This window comes from Diorhabda carinulata, chromosome 5 (genome assembly GCF_026250575.1).
Source record: "Diorhabda carinulata isolate Delta chromosome 5, icDioCari1.1, whole genome shotgun sequence".
In the NCBI taxonomy this organism is placed as follows: Eukaryota; Metazoa; Arthropoda; class Insecta; order Coleoptera; family Chrysomelidae; genus Diorhabda; species Diorhabda carinulata.
In genome coordinates, this window is record NC_079464.1 from 29,813,137 (window position 1) to 29,830,786 (window position 17,650).

General features: G+C 32.6%; 1 protein-coding gene and 1 long non-coding RNA gene across 3 annotated transcripts in view; one reads left to right on the plus strand and one right to left on the minus strand.

Moving 5' to 3' along the window:
- LOC130893868 (uncharacterized) overlaps positions 1–17,650 on the plus strand; it is a 50,768-nt gene that overhangs the window by 9,460 nt on the left and 23,658 nt on the right. For both annotated transcript variants that reach the window (XM_057800290.1, XM_057800289.1), the window contains exon 2: positions 17,116–17,186. In XM_057800290.1, the coding sequence (XP_057656273.1) occupies positions 17,116–17,186 (71 nt within the window). The remainder of the gene's footprint in view (positions 1–17,115; positions 17,187–17,650) is intronic.
- LOC130893875 (uncharacterized) lies at positions 4,686–6,135 on the minus strand. Its single transcript, XR_009059260.1, has 3 exons — positions 5,837–6,135; positions 5,492–5,676; positions 4,686–4,958 (listed from the first exon to the last, which is right to left on the minus strand). It is a non-coding gene; the product is annotated as an uncharacterized LOC130893875 (long non-coding RNA).

Consider the following 17,650-nt stretch of genomic DNA (forward strand, 5'->3'; position numbering starts at 1 on the left):
TAGGACCACTCCGCTGAAACGTTTTTTGAAATGGACGTCCCCGGTACGTACGACTTTAGGCCGGGACCTACGAGGACCTACAAAAAACGTTCCTGGGACGAAGTGTGATACATTGTGGGAAGACGTTTATACACGTCCTCAGCAGTGGATGGGTTAAACGTCTTGAGACGTCCATAGGACCACTCCGCTGAAACGTTTTTTGAAATGGACGTCCCCGGTACGTACGACTTTAGGCCGGGACCTACGAGGACCTACAAAAAACGTTCCTGGGACGAAGTATGATACATTGTGGGAAGCCGTTTATACACGTCCTCAGCAGTGGATGGGTTAAACGTCTTGAGACGTCCATAGGACCACTCCGCTGAAACGTTTTTTGAAATGGACGTCCCCGGTACGTACGACTTTAGGCCGGGACCTACGAGGACCTACAAAAAACGTCCCTGGGACGAAGTGTGATACATTGTGGGAAGCCGTTTATACACGTCCTCAGCAGTGGATGGGTTAAACGTCTTGAGACGTCCATAGGACCACTCCGCTGAAACGTTTTTTGAAATGGACGTCCCCGGTACGTACGACTTTAGGCCGGGACCTACGAGGACCTACAAAAAACGTTCCTGGGACGAAGTATGATACATTGTGGGAAGCCGTTTATACACGTCCTCAGCAGTGGATGGGTTAAACGTCTTGAGACGTCCATAGGACCACTCCGCTGAAACGTTTTTTGAAATGGACGTCCCCGGTACGTACGACTTTAGGCCGGGACCTACGAGGACCTACAAAAAACGTTCCTGGGACGAAGTGTGATACATTGTGGGAAGACGTTTATACACGTCCTCAGCAGTGGATGGGTTAAACGTCTTGAGACGTCCATAGGACCACTCCGCTGAAACGTTTTTTGAAATGGACGTCCCCGGTACGTACGACTTTAGGCCGGGACCTACGAGGACCTACAAAAAACGTCCCTGGGACGAAGTGTGATACATTGTGGGAAGCCGTTTATACACGTCCTCAGCAGTGGATGGGTTAAACGTCTTGAGACGTCCATAGGACCACTCCGCTGAAACGTTTTTTGAAATGGACGTCCCCGGTACGTACGACTTTAGGCCGGGACCTACAAAAAAATGTCCCTGGGACGAAGTGTGTTATTAGACTTGAAGCACGTGGCAACACAAAATACTACTTTCTTTTGCGGAATAAAAACAAAAACTTATCAAACTATTTATACAAAAACGGTATTATCCCAAAATACTACGGGTTTTGTCGGAAAATAAACACGTTATCCGTAGGAATTTGAAAATCTTTCTTGTAGCTGGAAAATTGTAAAATTTCGAGTTGCGACAGTTTTCATATTTAAATGATCAACAAAATTTTCTTAGGGTTAATAACTTGTTTCTATCATGTTGACAATAAAATAGAAAGTAGAAATAGAAGTTGTTGAACAAGTATAATAAAGTATTTAGATAAGAAGCTTTTAGTGAACATCGTCCCCTTATCATTTCTATAAACCTCATAAAAAAACCCATTGGAACTTTCTATTGGTAATGAAATTATTTACAGACGTGTATTTGTACCATATTACCAACTTAATCATTTAATATTTTTCTAAGATTGTTTTGCAACCTTGACAAGATGAAATACCTCCCGGTCATCCATTCTACGAAATCAGTATTCAGTTATTTCTATCTCGAGAAAAAAAAATAACAGACTGATGAAATGTACACCTTACATGTTGGTTACGTAAAACATTCTTACAACAAGTACGCAACAATGTTTATAATCAGAGACCGATATAATAAATAATAATTTCAATTTAATAAATATGATTATATCCGCGTCCAAATTTAATTTTGTATACGTTATATGTTATATCTATAAATGGATGTACAGTAATCGAGTTAAAAACAGCGGCGTACTTTTATTATTTTAAAAAGGGGGAGAACACGTTAATCGATTTTTGAAATATTATCGATAGTTTATAGGTTAGGATTCCTAAAATAGAAGAGTATAATCTTAACTAGATCTCGTCAGTATGAGTTAAGAGCCACTCTTCTAAGGATCACGTTAATAGAATTACACGTTATTATACAATTTTTCGTAGGTAGCACAGGCGTTCGATAACGTATAACATCACTCAGTAAGTCTTGTGACTAAGAAAAACACATTTTGTCGCCAAAAATCGATTTTATTCATCAATTTAATCACCTTCAAGAGCAATACAATTATTCCAATGCTTCTCTAACATCTCGATACCGTCCTTGTAGAGGGATTTGTTTTTTGCCTTCAGTTTCATCAATTGTTTCTTCGTTTGAGCTGAATTTCTTACCGGCGGGCAGTTTTTTGAGACCAGCAGTCACTGGGGGACAGATCTGGACTATACGGTGGATGAGAAGCAGTTTTGTGCCTTTGGTCGCTTCGGACGTGGTCCACCGACTGCAGTCCACTCAAATGATGATCGTTTTGATTCCAGAGTGAAGTGGTGGATCCATGTTTCATCCATTATGACATATCTGATTAATTACGTGTAAATATGACCAAAGATTGTTCTGAATTATGAACGCGTTGTTGTTTTTGATCGACTGTGACTAAACGCGGTACCCACTTTGAATTTGTAGACTTTTTCGATGTTTTCTGGGGTAGCAACCTCAATTGAACGACCAGAACGTTCACCATCATCGGTGTCTGTACCACCTCGTTTAAATTCAGAGAACAAATGGTTCTTTTCGAGGGAACAGAGTCCGGTTAACACTTTTGAAGCTATTATTGTGATTATACACTATTTGTTTTCATCAATTGGCAATTATACGAATATATTAAGACTCGAAATTGTTTTGAAAATACAAAAGTAGCTTCACTTCACTTTTTTTATGACTAATTGAAATGTCATGACATTTTATATATAGTATTTTGAAAGTTGTTGTTTTACAAATGTCATACGTATTTGACAATGACAGCGCCATCTATGTGTCAGTCATACGACTTTTTGAGTGATGTTACATGTTGAAATAGTTTAACTACAATAATATACACTACAAAATGGATGTTTAAATAATAAAATTGTTGATTATCTTGATATTAGATAGATAAGATTTATAATTTGGTTAGACAAATCCGCAAGCCTGACGTAGTTCGTATTTTTTCGAACGTAGAAGCCGAATGAGAAGAAGAAGTAGTATGTTTGAATTTCACAAACATACCATACTTCAAAACTTTTTTTAAATAGTAAATAGTAACAGATAACAAATACACACTGCTTGAAATTTGGCGCTCAATCTTCGTACGAACATCAAAAAAAGTTGTACCTGTTTAGGAGGAAAATATTAGCGCGAAGTTTAAATATACCATTTCGGGTCAAATTTGTGTGACCATATATAACAATGGGCTAAAGATATTCCTCAAAGTTTCCAATGATTTCTTGGGAAATAGTACTTCTACGTAAATTAATTGTGTGTACAGTTTTTACTACTTAATTTATCTATGAGTATTTTATTGACCATAACAACACGCACGTAAAATCAATTATAACCTCATTTATTTTCACGCCAGTCAATGTTTCGAAATGGAAAGTAAATTTTGATTTGAAAAATATGAAATAATAAATAATCAAATTTTGGTAATTATGAAAGTTGACGACATGCTGTCTTTGAATTTTTCCTACAAATAAAATCTACCTATATAATAAATTAGTGGCGGATTAATTATTTTTTACCAAAATAGGTGAGTCAAATTAAATTATGAATAATTTTCAGCTTTATAACATCCTCTAAACTAAACAGTCAATTATTATTTTGATATTTTGCTTTCACTGATAATGATAAAGCGATTTCTCCGAAAATATTTATATATTTATTAAATATATCTACAGGAAGACTATTATTTCACACACCTTTATTGAAGGCACTGATATAACTGTTAAATAGAATATTACACTAGATGGAAGCTACTCCTAAACTTTCCGTATGAAGATAGCGTACAAACAAAACCTTATAATTCAATCTGCTTCTACTAAAATCGAATATATAACACCAACCAATAAATTGACTAGCATTGTTTATGAAATTCCTCATTGTCGGATACGTTTTCTATAAATGATGGATTATGAATCTGACAAAGTTTTCACAACTGAAAATAGCCACAAGAAACAATAAACAACACACGTGGCCTCATATAGTAAATAGAGTGCGTTGACACTAAACAATCATAAAGATTAAATTGGTCAAAGTTGTTTTATCGGTGAAGAGAATCATTAGAAGATGACCCACTTGCGGGAGTTGTTGTGACAGTGACTACTCCAGAAAACATTGAATTATAATTGCTGCAGTGGCTGGCATTTCCAAAACAAGTGTTTTCAGGATCCTACATCCTTCAGTAACAGATGCCTACGAGTTATATACGAAATTTTTTGGCCAAATAGGATGAGTAATGGAAATAACTAAAGTAGAGAAAATAGACGGACCCAGTTCGAAGCGAAAATGGAGATGAATGGGTTATAGCTAACATTTCAAATTCAAATATTGTTGATTACAAGAAAATATAAATACCTGAAATCAAAATGCTGTTTAAAAGAAGTATTTTGTAAAATATTTTGGTTTCATTTACAATATATGTGACAACCAGGTCCGACCATCTAAATTTTACAATTAAATGGTTTATAAAGATATAGGTAGATGGAATATTGAAACACAGGATGATTATTATAATTTTTATTTTGTTTCTGACATTTTATAACTATATCCACAAACAAAAAATTTTCCTTTACACTTTAGCAGGCTTAGGACTGTCAACAGTGACATGTTGGTGTGTTTAAAAAATGATTCTGTTTGTACATGGTACATACAATTGTATATAAAAAACTGATTTTATAACCATGGATAATTAATGTCTTTCTTGCAGCTTTCCCTATATTTAACATATGCCATATTCATCACAACATCATAGACTTTATATTTTTGATCTTTGCCCTTAAAAATTTTATTAATAGTACTTATGGAATGAAAGATGCATGTGTAAAATTTAATATTTACAAACATATTTCCATAATCCTTATGATCTGAACAAAATATTGAGGAAATGTCTGTCAAATCCTCCAAACGAAATATTTGTTTCTTTATGCCTAAGGAATTGATTAACTGGGACAATCTTTCGAAAATTTTATCAGAAAAACTTTTAAAAATATTACAGAATTTTGTTTAAGGCGCACATAAAACATTTTTTTATGTTCCCTAGAATATATTAATGAATTTGCCTCAATCAATTCGTTTGACAATATTATATTTTTACACAAGTGGCATTTGAGACTTTCAAATAATTTATTCGCTACTCAACCTGCCACATAAGGAGTGACATGATCTAATCCTATATATTTTGAGCTTCTATTGAATGGTTTATAAATTGGGACATTGACTATTGGAGGAAATTGCAATTCTTTCCCTCTGAATAACTTTTCACTGGGATTCATAAGAGGTTTATTGTCACAGTAAATATAAGTACTTACCAGGTAAATGTAGAGTTGCCAGTGAAAGTTTTTTTAACCTGCCCCTGGGGTTTCTACAAATTGATTCAAAATGAATATCACATATTCTATGTGATGATAATATTGTATCTGCAAGCATTAACTTGGGGTTATTTATTCTTTGCAACCAAATTCTGCAAACGTCTTTATTCGTAGGGATGGAATGTCTATAAAAAAGTAACATAAGGATAAAATCATTCAACAAAATGATGACTTCCTAAATACAAATTAGTGAAGTTGGGAAGAAAAGATTCATTCTTATTTAGATATGAACTTGATTTCAATTTAAATATTTTTATGTTGATAAATAGTAAATATTACTCTCACCTTATCGCTTACTTATTCGTGCATCCTGGTACACTGCAGGCCTTTACTCGCTTACTCATATTGAGTAAGTAAAAACGACAGCACAATTCGCAACAAATAATAACTTTCAAATGCACAAAAATGCAAACAGCTAATAAACAAACACCTTTGCAAGATGGACGATGTTCATTCAATAATCTTGGTTATTTCTCGATGCATGATTGCAACTTAGTTTCAGAATCCAGATTGACAAACATTCAAAAATAAAACACCAAAAAGTAAGCTTTTAGACGTGAGCCAGTAACAGAGAAGGCGTTGAAAATCCAGTGCGCAGGTCCTGAATATACTTACTTTTAATAAGATCGAATTTTACATATTATTTTTTCTTAAGAATCTTTTCGATTTATTATAACATTAATACTAATATGCTAAGTACACATTAAGTGAAATCACCAATTCTTTTTCATCGAATGGCCGTAATTTCTCCATGGGTAACCGGTTAAATTCCTCGTATATACGTTAATTACTGTGATATAAACAAAACGCGTTAATCGTTTTATTTGTACGCAATAATTATGCACCTGTTTTGTATCACAACTACTTTTCATAATAAATATTGAACGTGTTTTTTTTTCGTTATGTGGAATGGAAGAGAGATTTATGATATACGATCGTTCGTTTAACGACAAGTAGGTTGACTGGTTAGATGTTGAGTTTCGAAATGTTGGGTGGAGATACTCGAATAGCGATATTAAGAAAGTTTTTGTGGTACCTTACAGTCAACTTAACGTTTATTATATATAAAATTTTTGATTTATTAACCACTGAAGTATTTATTTCTTGATTATCATTTTAATAATCAATCAATATTTTCTATAATCGATTATATATTGAGATTAAAGAATGTCATGACAGAAAAAAAATACAAATTCAGAAAGTCATTGTGTAATCTCTGGAATTTCAAAGAAAATATGTAATTGGAGCAAATCTCAACCATTCCATGCATTAAACTTCAATTTTTTTCTATTTTTTATTAAATTGCATGCCGTTTCCGCACATGTCATTTGTCAGCTCACTGCATATTTCTTTATTCGCCTTATAACGTTTTTATGATCACCCCTCGTATCTAACATATTTATTAAAACTATTCTAAAAGGTGAGAGGAATTAGAAAAATAGCTATGATAAACTACAATTGCGAAAAGCTTGCAATAAGCATAATAACGCGAGCCTACGAACAATTGGACGGAAATAATCATCCATTTCATTATTTCTAAGCTTTTCTTCGCCATATCACGAAAAAATATACTATATCAGTTATATAATAGTTGGGTAATGAGAAAAAATATAATTACAGAAAAAATTAATTAGACCTATTCAATTGTGTGAACAATTTCTTTAACATAATTTCCATATGCGATAAAATCGAACTACTGAAGTAAATAAAACATATAAATAAATGTTTTATTATGTGAACTTAACATAAAATCTTTGGTTATATTGTATATGTAGTTCGAATTTCACTTACAACGTTGCCAAAGGTGGATTAAACGCGTGAGATCTGGCTCTTTTTCTACCCAACCTCTTTTTTGTTAAACGTTTTGACCCGTAATTTATTTATGTAATATAAATATAATCTTTGATTATAGGGTCTTATTTTGAATGTACTTGATTTTGTATATAATAATTTTCGTTTCAACTGCTTCGGTTTTGATATAAAATGATTTATTTTTGTTACCCGCTCTGTCTCTAAATAAATCTTGTGGCAACACTGTTTGCTTTATATTTGCTGTCATAGATAAAAAAATCAACAGAAAAATTGTGTTAAAAAGTGATTAGGAAATCGGCTTTAAACCAATGAATATATTTATAATCTAAATGAAAAACATATTGAGAAACGATTTCATATACAAGTAAGTTTTTAATTGTTCATTGGAATTTTGTTGTATTGTTTATTCAACTTGAAATCAACAATTTTAGCATCGATGTAACAGAATTCAAATTGACAAATCATCTAGATAATTTTAAGCTAATTAGTTGTTTTGAATCGCTTCTTGAACAGTTACGATAAAAACAACATTTTTTTGTAAATTTTCGAAAATATAATCAAATAAGATCGCTATGGTTTGTACATTGAGTAAAGAAAATACTAGTCCAAGAAATGGGTTTTTAAATTCGATTTTGAAGTAGAATTATTTGTAATTTTTCTGAATTTTGGAACAACAGTAGAAAATAGAACAAAAATTTTGAGATCAAACTTGTAGATCTTGTAATGTTACATAAAAATGATTAACTGAAATTTTTCATTATTGCTATTTACAAAGGTAGAGTACCTAGAGATTAAGGGATGGTAACACAGCCTTAAAAAACATAATCCTTTGAAAAATTCAAAGAAATTCAATCATGTTAAAAAATAGATTTTTATTTCAGTTAGAAGTTAGAATTCTGGACAATTCTCACCCTTTATTGACACCAAATTTATTAGAAACTAGGACAATAAAATTTTAATTGACTGCTAGATATATTAATTATTATTTATATCACCTAGTTTATAAAATTTCAAATCCAATATTACATGAAAAAAGCCTAAAGTACGTTACAAACTTTTTTATGAAAACTTTTTTCATATTTTCTGAAACGAGTTTTGACAGACAAATATGACACTTTGACATCATACTAATTTCACCTTCAAATGTCAATTTCGACAGTTCTATCTTACCTATTTATACACAGATACCATATATAAAATTATCTACTCCTAAACCTTCCGGAATCTTTAAACAATTTTAATATTTTTACGAAAATAAAAGAAAAACCATGAAATAAGAAATTGACATATAATTTATGATTAAATTATGTTAAAAAATATATTGATCAATCTAAGATGTCACTCACCAATCGAATAACCTCTATCAAAAGTGATAACAAATTATATCCCGATAGATGCTTTCTAGCATCACACGTTTTCTATGATTGTCTTTCTGAATCTGCCAAAGTTTTGTGACCGAGAATAACTACAAAATACGCCTATTTTTAGAGAAAACATATATTGCTCAAATTGATCAGCGTGTTATATAAAATAGACGCAATTGCATCAGTAACTAACCTAACCTATAAAATTCAGTTCATTCATAATTGCTTAACGTAATCTAACCTATAAAAATTCAATGTCAATCGTAATCTAACCTATAAAAATTCACGTAAATTTTATACATTTTATATTTATGTCACGAATCAATTTGAATATTGATTTTTGGAACTTAAGAATTAATAAATTTCAATCCGCCACAATCCTCAATTAATTAATCGAAATAATTTTTAATATTGTTAGACTTTTATACATACATTTATGTTGACCATAATTTTAGTCCCAGATGACGAGTACAAAGTATTTGAAAGCAGAGCTCATGGAAGGGACTTCTTTAAAAGATTAAAAATTCTGACTTTTCCTTCCTTATTTATCTTTGAATACGTTTTCCTAATTCGTAAGCACGTTTATCCAATTTCAGAATTATCTTTGACGGCTATCCACTTAGGAACGCGGAGCAAGACCTTTACCTACCTACTTAGTTAAAGGCTCAATATTTTACAATGCAAAAAAATGCACAATCACTTGCCAACTGAAATCGATGTCATCTTTTCGCGCATTTCGTTATAATTTGAGGGCATACTTATTGAAAAGTGCTTAAATTTTTGCAATTGGTTTCCTTCCTTATTTATCTTTGAATACGTTTTCCTAATTCGTAAGCACGTTTATCCAATTTCAGAATTATCTTTGACGGCTATCCACTTAGGAACGCGGAGCAAGACCTTTACCTACCTACTTAGTTAAAGGCTCAATATTTTACAATGCAAAAAAATGCACAATCACTTGCCAACTGAAATCGATGTCATCTTTTCGCGCATTTCGTTATAATTTGAGGGCATACTTATTGAAAAGTGCTTAAATTTTTGCAATTGGTTTCCTTCCTTATTTATCTTTGAATACGTTTTCCTAATTCGTAAGCACGTTTATCCAATTTCAGAATTATCGTTGACGGCTATCCACTTAGGAACGCGGAGCAAGACCTTTACCTACCTACTTAGTTAAAGGCTCAATATTTTACAATGCAAAAAAATGCACAATCACTTGCCAACTGAAATCGATGTCATCTTTTCGCGCATTTCGTTATTATTTGAGGGCATACTTATTGAAAAGTGCTTAAATTTTTGCAATTGGTTTCCTTCCTTATTTATCTTTGAATACGTTTTCCTAATTCGTAAGCACGTTTATCCAATTTCAGAATTATCTTTGACGGCTATCCACTTAGGAACGCGGAGCAAGACCTTTACCTACCTACTTAGTTAAAGGCTCAATATTTTACAATGCAAAAAAATGCACAATCACTTGCCAACTGAAATCGATGTCATCTTTTCGCGCATTTCGTTATAATTTGAGGGCATACTTATTGAAAAGTGCTTAAATTTTTGCAATTGGTTTCCTTCCTTATTTATCTTTGAATACGTTTTCCTAATTCGTAAGCACGTTTATCCAATTTCAGAATTATCTTTGACGGCTATCCACTTAGGAACGCGGAGCAAGACCTTTACCTACCTACTTAGTTAAAGGCTCAATATTTTACAATGCAAAAAAATGCACAATCACTTGCCAACTGAAATCGATGTCATCTTTTCGCGCATTTCGTTATAATTTGAGGGCATACTTATTGAAAAGTGCTTAAATTTTTGCAATTGGTTTCCTTCCTTATTTATCTTTGAATACGTTTTCCTAATTCGTAAGCACGTTTATCCAATTTCAGAATTATCTTTGACGGCTATCCACTTAGGAACGCGGAGCAAGACCTTTACCTACCTACTTAGTTAAAGGCTCAATATTTTACAATGCAAAAAAATGCACAATCACTTGCCAACTGAAATCGATGTCATCTTTTCGCGCATTTCGTTATTATTTGAGGGCATACTTATTGAAAAGTGCTTAAATTTTTGCAATTGGTTTCCTTCCTTATTTATCTTTGAATACGTTTTCCTAATTCGTAAGCACGTTTATCCAATTTCAGAATTATCGTTGACGGCTATCCACTTAGGAACGCGGAGCAAGACCTTTACCTACCTACTTAGTTAAAGGCTCAATATTTTACAATGCAAAAAAATGCACAATCACTTGCCAACTGAAATCGATGTCATCTTTTCGCGCATTTCGTTATAATTTGAGGGCATACTTATTGAAAAGTGCTTAAATTTTTGCAATTGGTTTCCTTCCTTATTTATCTTTGAATACGTTTTCCTAATTCGTAAGCACGTTTATCCAATTTCAGAATTATCGTTGACGGCTATCCACTTAGGAACGCGGAGCAAGACCTTTACCTACCTACTTAGTTAAAGGCTCAATATTTTACAATGCAAAAAAATGCACAATCACTTGCCAATTGAAATCTATATCATCTTTTCGCGCATTTCGCAATCATTTGAGGGCATACTTATTGGAAAGTGCTTTAATTTTTGCAAGGGACTTATATACTCATTGTTACCTATAATTTTATTTTATTTGTTCTTTATTTAGTTATTTTTATGTTTGTTTTTTAGTTTTTACAAGCTTTTGTCTACAAATTGTAACAGTTTTTTGTCAATAAAGCATTTCTCTATATTAAAATGAGTACACTTTGGTTTTTAATTGCCACATTCCCACTACGAAAAATTGTTAAAACGACGAAACATGTATAGAATCCGTTCTTTACCCACAAATATTAAAGAAAAAATTGGTGTAAGTAATTGTAATTGTTGTTTTCCCTGTTCAATTTTTAGTGGTGAAAAAGCTTGGACGAAAACAGGGGTCAACGATGTAGAGCACTTAACTAAGAAAATAACAAAGTTTTTAAATAAAAGAATGTTTAAAAATTCATCTTTATATGGTGTTATTTTTATAATAAATTAAAAGTTATTCATCATATCAGTTTGAAGGACTTATTTATCATATTAAGTTGTATGGAATTTCAATTTTATTCTCGATGCGAATCATAACCCAGTTAGGTATTACGTGTTGCAATTTTAGAAATTGCGCTACCACGTACAAATTACCATTCGTAATGAATTTTAATCTCCGCTCGCTTTTTACTTCAGATCAACTGAAATCACTAAAGTGTGATGGCATTCCAGATTTCGAACAGAGATATATATATTTAACGAACGAAGGAATACGCTAATGATGTAAGGATCCGTTATGAAAAATTTCGATACGCACCAATAGAAGACAGTTCGAACATTTAAGAATTCATTCTAATTAAATTAATTTTAATAAATATATTAAAAGTTCTATAACTGACCTAACCAGTGGCTTTACCCGCGCAATTTTTTATAATCCTCAAGGATCATTAAATTTTCAAAAAAGTTGAAACGCGTAGTTATTATTTTTCAATGTTTAGCGTAAATACAAAATTTACAAATTCTGACACAAAAATTATTGGATTGTTACGCAAATTTCCATCCACTATCTAGAAATTCTTATTAATTTCGAGGTTATGTTGGAAAAGAAACATCTTATTTCTTCCGAAATAGGTCTATCGCCTTTTCAGTTGTCTGATTCAGATCCGAATCCCTGCTGTACGTCTTCTAGTGCCGTGATAGAGTTAATTTTGTTGTTGATAACACTGGTCAACAGTGGTTTTGGTTCCCGAAGATTTTGGGGGTGATTTCTTACGAATTTGATAACTATGGTTCAAAGAAACAAATTAAACAAGGAATACGGATATTATTTATTAATATATACAATAGAAAACTGTAAAAGTCATCGTTTAAACCAATTACTCACTAAACATTTCGGAAACTTCTTTTGCGTGACATTCTTGAATGTATTTTGGAACAATCCAAATCCAAAACCGTCCAAGTGGCTGTGTAAATAGTGCACCTTAATGCCCATGTTACACCCAAGTGATCTGGAATTATTCAGCATCTCATCGACTAATTCAATACAGTTTTCAGCTTTGTGTTCACCCAGAAAATTTTGGACAACTGAAACAAATGAATTCCAGGCTTTTCGTTCAATCTCAATCATTGAATTGGTCTTTAATCAGCTGAGGCATTTTTTATTTCCTATATATGCAAAGCTTGATCCATTCTTATCAAGAGCCTTTACAAACTGCTTCATTAGACTCAGCTTGATATGCAGGGGTGGAAAGATGATTTTCCCTCGTGGAACATCCATGTTTTCTCTCCTAGGCCACTCGTTTTTAACCCAGTGTTGCGTTTTGTCTTTGCTATCCCAGAGGTACAAGAAACAAGGATACTTGGTGTGGCCACTTTGCTGTCCAAGGAGAAAGCTTTGAGCTGTCGATAAATAAGCGCCAATCATCCGGAAAATATTCGGGATAACCCACTTTTACAAGGAGCTCTCTAATAGCATGGCGAAATACAAGATTTTGTTCATCTTTCTCCATTGTGGTGCGATAAAATGTAATTTTCGTCCCTGGTTCAAATAATTCAGAAGCTTCTTTCGACAGGTTGAGATCTCTAGTGAGGTCATTTAACTTATCTTGGTTGAAACATTGAGGAATTGATAATATCGTTTCAAAATCACTGTCACCTTCGGTAGTGTCAGAATTCTGATCATTGAGACACAATATGTGTCCTCACAGAGTTCTGGTAGCTGATGGAAAGTTAGAATTGACACTTCTTCTTGCAGAAACTCAATCTGGATAAGTCCACTTGCTACGGTTCTTTCGATTGTTTCAGGTAACATTTATTAGACAGAAATAACAGTCATCGAAGTGATTTTTTGGTTCTTTCCAAACCATTGGTACTCCGAATTTCAGACTTTTCCTATTCCCGCTACTCCACTGTCGTAAATGCTCTGTACAAGTTTCACAGACAATATGTGGTGCCCAGGTTTTATCCTTATCACCAAGCTTAACACCAAAATATCCAAGATAAGCCCTCTTTACAAAATAACTGATAGTTTTTTCCCGTTTTCCAGTATTCTCCGCATATGTAGCAAAAAATATCACTTGAACTCATTTGATTTCTATTCAAAAACACAAATACAGCAATTCACATTAACAACTCGTTACTAAAGAAAAATTTCATAACTTGCTAACTTTTATCTATCTGCACCGCGAGAATTCACAACCTAACCTCAACTCTCGACTGCGGTTGAAGTTTTGAAGGTCACTACAGATACTGGACAGCTCCGTCTATCGGATTTTTATGGAACTAACTGGATGACACTAATAAGTAGGATTAAATCCCACTTGTTACAGTTTGTCGACCAATCTGTTTAATATCTCATATTGTTAGTCTTATTTTTGTAATAAACGAATTAAAATGATAATTATTTATTAAAATAATGATAAGTTATTTCAAAAATATTATTATTTTGTTCTCTGATGTTTGACTAGATTTGCAGAGCTCGGTTATTTCTTATGCCCCTCCATATTTGATTTTGGGCACTGTAGAGAGTTTCTCTACAGTATTTTGAAAATTGTTCCCGAACAAAAATCAGACTGACGCTTTTCTTTCTGATATAAATAGCTGGGAATATCCGTAGGACTCTCTCCTTTTAGAATAACAATTAAAAAAATCATTTTATTATGTGGTAATGAGAAACTAAATGTTTGCAAAGTACTTCACGCCTTAATACCAGCATTTATCATTTTATTTAAATCAGTTGTGCCTACGATTCGTTTGTATTCTGTATATGTAAACCACACAGTGCACTTGATGAATAAAAAATATTGCAGACGTAATGATATGAATGGTAATTTTTTATTATGCGCCATTCCAGAAACGTACATACAAAGCAAATCAAAATAAAACTAATTAGATGATTTGGAAGCTTTGCAGTGCAGCTAAATAAAAAAAAATACTGGAAAAGGTAGGGAACGCGTTTAAGTGAGGTTATAGGCGCGACGTATATGGATTCCTGGGACGTGCTGGGATGTATAACTCACTATAACAGAGGAGGATGAACCCTTCATACCATCTGACGAATACGATTCAAAACCACCGAAAATCTTAATTTATTTCCCAGACGATGAATACATAAGTATTCGAAAGCTCTGAAAATATATTAAAGTTAGTCCACTTTGGTGTTTTATTGCCACGTTCCCAATAAGAAAACCAGAAAGATTAGCTCCACTCTATTCTCTGAATAATTAGTTGTGCCGGTAGTTGAAAAATCCTTATTTTTGCAGCTATGACATTGTCAACTTAAATAATTATTCGAATATTAAGGTGAATTACACAATTAGATTAGAAGGTTACGCGTAACTAACTCACGGTTTATTGATTCAACCTTTACACAAAGATGAGCTAAATAAATAAATTAACAAGAAAATATTAAATTCGTGTGGTTTCCAAATTTCTGTAATCAACGAGGACATTTTGATTTCAAAATATATGAGCACGCAGTTTAATTTCTCACACAGGGTGTCTGGAAATTAAATTACTCAATTTTCTTAATGTTAACACCTTTTAAAGTTACTTCAGTTGATTTACTGATTTACTCATCATATATTTTAACCAGATTCCTTGGTAGCGACACTGGTGTAATTTCGAGGTGTTAAAAGTTGTTAATACGTCCTACTACTTCCGGGTTAGACATTTGTAGTGGCAGTAGAGTACACTGAGCTGGAATTCACTTTATTTAAATACTATACACTACACTTAACTAACTTGAATAATTTATTTGAATTCTACGATTACTTTGCTAATTCGTTCTGTTCACTACGACTATTTATTATAAACCGAACTGAACAGCGCTACAGGAGCTCCAGCAGGGCCGGCTCGACGGCGGAAATGAGTTCGTAACATGTAAACGTAAAGAAACAAAACAAACCCTAATAAAACCAAAAAAATTTAGAATGCACACCGAGCTGCAAGCTTTTTTATATGTGAATTAATCAAAGTGTGCCCTGTCATAAGTCTCGTGACTAAAATGTGCTAATTTCTTGACATGTTTTGATACTTAACCTTAAGAAGAAACCTCAATTTTTGAAGAAAACAGCCGAAGTATCGCGATTCATTTACTTATCCGCCATATTCCTTCCCTCTCATTACTTTCTGGTCGTGGAAAACGAGAAATGAAGACATGACATGGCAGAGACAAACCATCTTGTTTCGAAAAAGCTATTTTACACTTAACGGAATGGAATGAAACCAAACACTACTCAAACAATCTAAACCGGTTGATTAATTACGAATTTAATAATGGCTAATAACAAAGTATAATTAGTGTTGATACTTGATTTACCAGTCATTTTAGAAATGTTTAAAAAAAAAGTAGTTGAAGGTAACATTCTTTTGTAAAAAAATGTGACAAAGCATAAACAGTTTTATTCAAATATCAGCGCATATTAATCAGATTAGAATCGAATGAAATCGATAAATTTTACAAATACAATTAGCACATCATAACGCTACAATGAGTAAAAACATAACAACTACCTGTTAGTTTAGAAAAATGACGTTCTTTCTAATAATTTTTAACAGAATTTTATTATTTACACTTTTTACTAGTATTCTGACGAGCTGTAAAAAGATATCAATTGATCCGTCCGTTTCACACGTTGTTTATTCAAAAACCTCCTTTTGATTTAGATAAATATAAAAATATATAATATTTATGATGATCTTAGCGCCATCTATACGCAACTAGAGCTAATATTATAAAATAGGACAGAGAAAACTTTCTTTGCCGCATCACGCATTTCGTATACCACACTTTAATATCTATCCAATCGTTTTTCTGGATAGCTTTGTCTTTCATGATCTGTTCAATCCCTTCCTTCTAGGTCCCTGAGGGTCTTCCTAGTCTTCTTCTATTCTGCGGATGATTTCTTCGACCAACTGTTCCGCTCCTTAGCAATTGTTTGGTGTGTATTATCGTGTATACTCGACCGAATATCTTCGTTTCGTATACGCTCTGTTCTGAATATTCTGTACGATTTGCACAGCCTCTATTGTTTTCTTCTGTCTATCTGTCAGTTGTCAGCGCTCGCATCCATACGTTAGAATGGGCTCCACTATGACTTTGTATATTGTAATTTTTGAGTTTAGATTAATTCTTCAACGTCGTCCTTTTAATACAACATCTGAATTGTATTACAATAGACAATAAAGTTGTAATAGAATTTTTATATTGGAATTCTAGGTAGATAATTGCAAATTCGAAAAAAAAAATGAGTTTGAGCTCTCATATGCATGGTCCTAAAGCGTCAAAAACAAAATGAATTTCACGGTAATAAGATAAATTTTGTAATTTCATCTTTATTCCATGTTATTTTCTCCATTGTAACAACAATTTTTTTTCAGGCAGTATTAAAACCTCATTATTAGAAGGTAGCAAATTCAACGTATCATGGCATTTGGGATATCCACATAGGGTAAGCAATTTTTTGTTTAATCTAATTGTATAGAACAAAAATGTGCCTCAACCTTCTCTATACCCCTCGTATATCTTTGAATATCACCAATGGCGTTCTTTCAGACAAAATAAACGCTATAAAAATGGAACTCTTGAACTTTTTATATGTTTTTCTTAATAAATCTTCTCGATTTTAGATCTCGTATTACCAAATTACTTTTAAAAAACATGTAAAAATTGACTTTTCACCTATTAGAATCATTATCAAAATATAACTTGACATTTGCATAATCATATTAACCAATAGATCACCTGCAACAGAAATATAAAAATGAAGATCTATTTTAACCTCAAAAAATAATTATTCCTTAGTTGTAACATTTAAAGAATATATAGCAGCCATTAATTAAATAATTCGTAGTAGCATTAAAATTCATTAAATAGAACCATAAATTTTGTTCCAATTGTTTGTCTTTTTTATCA